Below are 8,737 nucleotides of genomic sequence, written 5' to 3'. Positions count from 1 at the left end.
TGTTTTTGGTGAGTGTGATTATGATGTCATGGTGACTTTCTTTTGGAGTCTATCCTATATGGGCTTTGTTGAGCTTTTCATCTCTCATGATAGTAGAGAAGTTTTCTGTCAGCAATTCTTCAATGATCTTCTCTGTGTTTTCTGTTTTCTCTCCCTGTTCTGGAACTCCAATCACATGCAAATTTTTGCTCTTTATCGTATCCCATGTAGTTCTTAGGTTTTCTTCATTTTTCTTTATTCTTTTCTCTGATTTTTCTCAAACAAAGTGGCATCCACGGATGTGTCTTCAATTTTGCTGATTCTGTCTTCCACTGTTTCATATTTGGTCCTAAAACCTTTTGCTGCGTTGTCCATTTCTGAAATTTTGTTGTTTATCTTTTGGATGTCTAATTGCTGTTTTTGTATGATTTCTAATTGTTATTTAGTTTGACTTTTTGTTCTTGTATTATTTTCCTGAATTATTCTATTGCTTTGTCTATGTTTTCCTTGATTTTGGCTATGTTTTGGTTGGTTTTGTCTGCATTTTCCATGATTTTGTCGATTTTCTTTGATCTCTTTCCTAATCTCTTGGACAGACCTGAATATTACACATTTGAATTCTCTGTAAGGTAGTTCTAGTGGCTTTCTTCTGCCAGAAAGTCATCTGGTGCTTTATTTTGGTCATGTATTGGAACAATCTTATCCTGTATTTTTATATTTTGATATTGTCTGCTGTCTCTGAGACACTCAGGGGATATTTTCTTTATTTATTGATTATGAGTTTATTTGTTTCATCCTGTTTTTTTTTTGTTATATCTGGGTGCGCGGGCTGGGGATGCTTTGTTACTTGCTCATCTGTGGGCACGATAATTCTCACCACCTTGTCTGGGTGTGCAGGGCTGGTCACTCAGCTATGGTGCAGGAGGGCAGGTCCAGCAGGGGCAGAAGTGGAGGAAATGGGTCATTTGTCTGCAGCATGGGGCTGGAGTGGGGTCCCTGGTGGGATGGGGCCAGAGCAGGTGGGGAGGAGCCTGGGGTTCATGATGGTTCCCCTTGGGGTCATGGAGCACTGCAAGGCAGGGCCCGAGCTGGTGGGGAGTGGTCTGGGGTCCAGGCTGGTTTCCTTGGGGCCACGGAAAATGGTGAGGCAGGATTTGAACTGGTGGGGAGGGTTCTGGGGTACAGGCCAGTTCCCCTCAGGGCCACTGAGTGTGGCAAGTCTGGGCCTGAGCCAGCAAGGAGTGGCCTGGGGTTTGTCCAGTAAGGTGGAGAAGAGAGGCAAAGTGGGGGGCAGGGGTAGAGGGGGCTAGATGGCGGAGGGCAATAGGGTGGGTTGGTACTGTGGTTCTTGGCAGTTGGGGCTGCCAGGATGGGCTGGTTCTTGCAGTTCTTGCAGAGGGGTGAGGGTTGTAGGGGCATGCTCCTGTGGTTACTGGGTGAGAGAGTCTGGGTTCCTTGAGCTGCAGCCAGCAAATGTGGTCTTATTTAGCCCTAGGTTTGTCTGCACTGTACTCTGTCTCCTGCTAGGAATTCTGTGGTGGTGCCTTTCTGTGGGAGGGATTGTTGGTTTTATTTCCAAGATGGCCACACCGTGTCATCTCATTTGTCCAGGAACCTCCACTCAGTGTCTCTACTCCTTTGCTGTTTTCTATTAGTTTCTTCCTCTCAGTGGCTTCCGATCTCATACTTTATCCCTGCATTTAAGGTTCAGTGTTCCAGGATTGATGTCTGTATCTGTTTTACTTGGTTTTTCAGGTCTTTGTTGCAGCAGAATGGGTTAGTGCATCCGACTAGTCTGCCATATTGGCTCCATCCTTATTGCTCCCATTTTAAAGATGAAGTAACTGGGGCCTTGTAAACTTAAGCAAGATTTACACCCATTCGAGTTACTACAGAGCCTGTGTTGCTACATGAACTCTCCACTGATCCTGTTTTGATGTCTTTTGAGCCTCATGAGGCAGCAGGACAGAGCTTTGTTCTTTCTGTGGGAGTTGTATGGACCTTAACATCTCTCATAAGCTCTCTGCTCCCCTGCTTCCTCAACCAACATCCAGGCTCCTGACGATATTTGCAGAGCTACAATGTGAAAATCACTGTAAAAATATTAACTCCTGGGGCTTCTGTGAACCTCTGCAAAGTGTGCATCTTGGAGGGCAGAGTCCTCAGGTGAGATGGAAAATTTCTGGGATCTTCAGCCTGGATAGGCCCCGGGGGCCCTTGACACCACATGCCCATCCTCCTGCCGTGGTTTATCGACCTGAATGGATAGGGCTCCATGTAATTAATTTTAAACAGAGCATCCAGCCATTGTGCTCAGGAGGACAATGCCCAAAGAGTTCCTTAGCAAGCCTCATCATGTGCTCTTTATTTCTCATCTGCATTTCCATCCATCCAAGAAGCTTCAGAAGTGTAATCCTCCTTAACAACAGATTCATGATGATGAGGCCATTGCTTTCTGATACTGAGGTTTCAAGAAGTGACCCAGAAAACAGGCTTTAAGAGCAGCCTCCCCCAACCCCATTACACCAAGCAAAGGACAGGATTAAAAGAGTACTGGCTTATATGAATATTTTATGCTAGAACCTCTGCAAATCTGATTAGGGGAGTTCATCCCGCAGGGCAAACACAAATTCTGTACTCAGATTTAATGAGAAACTGACATGTTAATAGGATATTGATGCATCCATTCATCAGGAGATCCATACAGCACAGTGGATGTGCTCCATGCATCTCGGGCCCAGGGAAGATGCTGTCTTTTTCATATTTAGTTCTATCAGGAAAGCTACTGTCACGATGAGGAGGATTCCAAACACATGACACAAAGGATGAAAAGTCAGGAATTCTGGTCTTAACGTACCTGGGAAAGTCGTCTCTTGACACTGCCAGTGAGTGTATTAGAGGCTAATTCTTTTAAACAGCATTTCCCAGGTGGTTCTGAAGAACACGATGCCCGCCAATGGGGCGTTAATAGGTATCATGTGAGGAAAAGGCTCTGGGTCAAAAAGTTTTGGTAAATAATAAACTGAACAATCTTCTTTACTGCAAGACTTCTACTCTGTGACTTTACAGGAAGCAGATAAATTATGCTGCACTTCCAAACTTACTGGAGTCCCTGGGTAGTGCAAAAGGTTAATGGGCTTGGCTGCTAACTGAAAGGTTGGTAGTTCAGGTCCACTCACAAGTGCCTCGGAAGAAAGTCCTGGTCATATACTTCAAAAAAATCAGCTATTGAAAACTCTATGGAGCACAGTTCTATTCTGACATACATGGAGTCACCATGAGTCAGAATCAATCTGACAGCAACTGGTTCCAAACTGTGGAGTTCTTCCCTCTCAAAGCCCCACACCCCGGAGTGGTAACTTTCTTGTGTCATGACCCCTCCTTGGCAGTTTGGGGAAGCCTGGAACCCCTTCTCGGAATGCCATTTTTAAATGCTAAAAAATAACATACATAGGATCATGAAGGAAACTAATTGTATTGAAATAAAATATCAAAATATTAAAGAATATTTAAAAAATGGAGTACACTAATGTATGCATTATTTTGGGTATGCATTAAGTAACAAGATCCAGTGGTGAGTTTAATAACTACAGTTATTTCAAATGTATGCCCATGTCATGGATTGAGTTGTGTCCCCCAAAAACATCTTTCAGCTTGGGTGGGTCATGATTCCCAGTATTGTATGATTGTGTTATCTGATGTGATTTCCTTAGGTGTTATAAACTGCATCACTATGATGAGATTATATGTGATCTCCTTATGTGTTGTAAATTCTATCACTGTGATCAGGTTATACTGATGAAGTTGATAAGATTAGTGTCTTAATGCAATCTCTTTTGAGATATAAAAGAGAGAAGCTAGCAAAGACACATGGGAACCTCATACCACTAAGAAAGCAGTGCCAGGAGCAGAGCGCGTCCTTTGGACCTGAGGTTCCTGCGCAGAGAAGCTCCCAGACCAAAGGAAGATTGATGACACGGACCTTCCTCCAGAGGTGATGGAGAAAGCGTTCCCCTGGAGCTGACGCCCTGAATTTAGACTTGTAGCCTACTGGACTGTGAGAGAATAAACTTCTCTCTGCTAAAGCCATCCACTCGTGCTATCTCTGTTAGAGCAGCACCAGATGACTGAGACAGCCCATAAATACTATTTTCAGATACCTGCAACAACTGTAATGTGATATGAAAATATTTGTGACAAAGACAGCTAATACAGCTGTGTTTTGTTGCTCATATTCAGAACTGAAGAAAATGCTACATTTAGTTAGAGGGTAGTGAAGACTTAATTTTTTCCCCATTCAAGTTCATGGATGCTCTTAATTCTAGGGGTTCCCACGGACTGTTGTAGGATTAAATCGGTGAGTGGGTAGGGTGGGGAAGCTATTGCAAATTACGGGGGGATTTAGATCCTGCTATGTTGAGTATCAATACAAGCCTCATTTGAAGTTTTTTTAGTTAATCTTCTTTGGTTGCATGCCTGAAATCTTTTTCACCAGGTCTTGAATCCAAAATGCTCCACCCAAAATGAAAAATGCTAAGGGTGGAAAATAGAGCTTCAATGGGTTTAAATATAGCAACAATTATGAGGACGGTGCGGGACCGGGCAGTGTTTTGTTCTGTTGTGCATGGGGTCGCTATGAGTTGGAACCAACTCAACAGCACCCAACAACAACAAAATCTATTATTCCAGTGGAAAGTGATGAACCTAATTTCAGTGGTGAAGGGAGGGACAAGTCTTTCTTTTGACGGGAAAGGAAAGAATTACAACAGAATGTTGAGGTACTTAGATGATGATGTCTTAATTCCCTGTGGCCCAGCTGTATAGGAGCCCCAAGACCCCCCACCAAGGGTGACCCAGAGGAAGGCAGCCTCTGAACTGATTGCTTTTCTTTCTTACCCTTTCCACCATAAGGAGTGTGATTCAATCAGTCTAGTTGAAATGCTTCAAAGAAGAGGTTGCATTTTTATTTTTAAATAGAAAGAAGTAACAAAGTGTGACCTGGAGAGCAACACGTCCGTCCATCCGTCCGTCCTACTTTTTCTGTTGAGCACCTGCAGTGGACCAGGCATTGTAAAAAAATCTTTGGATACAGCCATAAACATGACTGACCAACTTCTTTTCTCATGGAGCTTTGGTTCAGGTTCTGGTGCTTCTGACCAGGAGGGCACATCAGGGATGGGATGCTCAGAGACCAAAGGAATGTGATAGAAGTCTTCCCATTTGACAACAATTTTACGAATTTACTGACTTTACCAATAATGCATTGTGTAGCTGAAAGAAACTCTTCTACACTATCAATAATAGGCAACAAAATTTATTTTTCTATAGAGAATGATATTACTAAATCATTGTTGTAAGAAGAAGTGATCAGGTTATGCAAAGGATGTAAGAAAAAAGTTTAAGAAAAAAATTGTCTTTTTTTGAATTTTGTCAACTTTTAAAAATTTATAATTTGTTGTGATTTCTCTTTTCATTCTAAATAAATAATCAAGTTTGTACCTAATCTTGTATTTATAACCTTGTATTCTTTTTTTAAGGAGGACCCCACAAAACCTGGACTGTGCCTAGTTGTGAGAGTCCTTGGCAGCCTGCTACAGCCTTTCTAAGAGAAGGCTCAAGTGGCTGGGCCATCTTTCAGAAGTCAACACCAGGGGAAGGATCATTTCCCCAGCACACCAGAACCCTGTGTAAATAGCTAAACATTTGTATTTTTTTCTTTTTTAGAAGCATCTTTTAGAGGAATTAGCTATTAGAGGGCATTGATAGCCTCTTATTTGGAATGGCACCCAATATACTTTGTTAAGGTTATTTGAGGGACTGTTGATGAGAAATTGGGAAACTCATCTCCGAAGCAACCAGAATTACACTGTAATTCAGATATGCTCTGAACCGAGAATAAAGTACTTTGCAAAGATACTGCTAAAGAGGGTTTATGGACCTGTGACAGAGCAGTCCTCATAATCATTTGTTGAATAAGTTGATGAGTTTGCACAAGTTTCTGCCTCCTTGGACTCCCCTGAAGTGGGTGTTCCTGAGGGATTCAGTGTCCCCCTTGATCTCCAAACACCTGTTCAATCTGGGAGTTGAATGGATTCTCCTTTCCCAGGACTTCCGGCCACTGGAGCTGTACCTTCTTCCAGAAGTGCTCTGCAAGCAGAATTGAAGCCACCTGCAGAGAGAATGCAAAGCAGGAGTAAAAGGAAAACTATGAAAAGGTAAAGAATCTACCATCAAGGTTTACTACATTCTTTTTGTGGCAGACAGGCTCCAGGGTAGCCCCCATGATTGCCACTTTCATGCCTTTGTATCACCCTGTTCCCTTGATACAGGTGGAACCTGTCACTTCCTTCTAACCAATAGAATATGGCAAAGGGGTGTCACTTCTATGATTATGTTACATCAGATAAGATTCTCCTTTGCTAGCTGACTTTCTCTAGAGACTCTCCTTGCTGGAATGGTGAAGTAAGAAGCCATATTGGGAAGTCCACATGACAAGCCACTCACAGTAGCTTCTGGGAGCCTTGGGGTGGTCTCCAGCTGACAACTGGCAAGAAGCCATAGTCCTCAATTCTACAACCACAAGGAAATGGATTCTGCCAACAACCTGAGTGAGTTTGGAAAATATTCTTCCACAATTGAGCCTGCAGATGAGAACACAGTTCAGCCAACATACCTTGATTTTAGCTTGTGAGATGCTGAGCAGAGTGCCCAAACTCCTGACCCACAGAAACTGTGAGGTAATAAATGTGTGTTGTTTTAAGCTGCTAAATTCTGGTAATTTGTTATAGAGTAATAGATAACTGATACACTTTCTCAGAAATCCATTTGTTCATTTATCTGTGGACAGCTAACAAATACTACAGGCCTAAGGCTTGGATTTTGGAGATGAACAGTATGAGTCTCAGATGAACAGGAGCTCCCAGTCTAGTAAGGGAACCAGATATGCAAAGTGGTATTACCCAATCTATGAGGAGAGCTTTGGTAGGCATGCACACAACTGGAAGAGGAAGAGGTTCTGTTATGGACTGAATTGTGTTCCTCACCAAATATGTGTTGGAATCCTAACCCCTATACCTGTGGATATAATGTAATGTAATGTAATGAAATGACCTTACATCTGATGTAATGCAATTATCTTCCACAATGTAATCCAATGTAATGTAATTAATTGATCAGTTGTGGTCATACCAGTGCAGGGTGGGTCTTAAACCTAATAACTTCCAAGTTATATGAAGAGCGGCATACACACAGGGATGGGTACCCACACACAAGGGAAGAGATGCCATGTGAACATTGCCAAGAACCAAGGAACACCTGGGGCTACCAACAAGGAAGGAATTGATGTGGCTGAGATCCTGATTTGGACTTCTAGCCTCCAAAACTGAGAAAATAAATTTCTGTTCTTTAAAGCCACCCACTTGTGGTATTCATGTTACAGCAGCACCAGAAAACTAAGACAAGTGCCAGCTCTGCTGGGATGGGGCGAAGGGATTGGTGCTCTCTGGAGGAGGTGATGGCTAAAGCTGAATTTTCAAGAAGTTCACTGGATGGATTATGCAGGGAAATAGTGCACACTGCAGAGGACACAGCACATGCAAAGAGGTAGCAGCATGGGAGAGGATGGTATGGCTTAGGAACTACAGGAGCCTTGGAGATGAGGCTGCATAGGTCACCTGGTAGGGCCAGGATCCTGAAGGAGGCTGTGAGTGTTGAGGGTCTGGCTGGAGTGCTAGAGCAAGGCATCATTTGCTTAATGCACGACAGGTTTTCTCTGGCTCTTCCTGCCCCATGTCCACTATCTGGTTCTACACTGCATGCCAGGTTTTGCTTTATTCATAATGTTAGCAGGATCCTTTCTTGGTTGTCCAATCCTCTGGCTTGCTATTGTTGTTATGTGCTGTTGAATCGATTCCATCTCATAGTGACCCAGCGTACAACAGAACGAAACACTGCCTGGTCCTGCACCATCCTCATAATCCCTTTTATGCTTGAGCCCATTCTTGCAGCCACTGTGTCAATCTATCTCATTGAGGATCTTCCTCTTCTTCATCCACCCTTTACTTTTCTAAGCATGATGTCCTTCTCCAGGGACTGATCCCTCCTGATAACATGCCCAAAGTATGTGAGATGTAGTCTCGCCATCCTTGCTTCTAAGGAGCATTCTGGTTGTACTTCTTCCAAGACAGATTTGTTTGTTTTTTTGGAAGTCCATGGAATATTCAATATTCTTTGCCAATACCACAATTCAAAGGCATCAAATCTTCTGTCTTCCTTATTCACTGTCTAGCTTTCACAAGCATATGAGATGATTGAAAACACTGTGGCTCGGGTCAGGAGCACCTTAGTCTTCAAGGTGTCTTGCTATTAACATACCTTTATTGGCCAAGCCTTCAGAACCCTGTTGGCCACATCCCAACAATGGTTTTAGTGTGAAGTGATGGGAGAAACGTGATTGCTGAGGGCCTCATGGAGGCATGGTATTGCTCATGGAGGATAATAAGGAGTCCATTCAAAAGCACATGTACCTTCTCCCCAAGGGTATTTCACATTCACCATTCCAACAGGCAGTGGTACCAGCTCCTTGTGTGGCGCTTGGCAGCCCTCTTCCACTCTCTGGGTCCCGATTTTCTCATTGATATGATGAGTGGGCTAAAGGACATGATCTCTAAAGTCCCTTCTGGGTCTAAAGTATGTGTAAGATTTTAGCAGTTGTTAGAAACAATTACAATTGATAGAGTCATTGCATTAAATATCCCCA

General features: G+C 43.1%; 1 protein-coding gene across 2 annotated transcripts in view; it reads right to left on the bottom strand.

The window, feature by feature from the left end:
- Positions 1-4,918: 4,918 nt before the first annotated feature.
- Positions 4,919-8,737, bottom strand: part of AOAH (acyloxyacyl hydrolase) — a 240,538-nt gene continuing 236,719 nt past the window's right edge. For both annotated transcript variants that reach the window (XM_004385300.2, XM_023739575.1), the window contains one exon: positions 4,919-6,148. In XM_004385300.2, the coding sequence (XP_004385357.1) occupies positions 6,020-6,148 (129 nt within the window). In that variant the 3' untranslated portion in view covers positions 4,919-6,019. The remainder of the gene's footprint in view (positions 6,149-8,737) is intronic.

This window comes from Trichechus manatus, unplaced genomic scaffold (assembly GCF_000243295.1).
Source record: "Trichechus manatus latirostris isolate Lorelei unplaced genomic scaffold, TriManLat1.0 scaffold00137, whole genome shotgun sequence".
Classification (NCBI taxonomy): Eukaryota; Metazoa; Chordata; class Mammalia; order Sirenia; family Trichechidae; genus Trichechus; species Trichechus manatus.
Note: the sequence above shows the minus strand (reverse complement) of the source record. Positions and strands in the feature narration are given on the sequence as shown.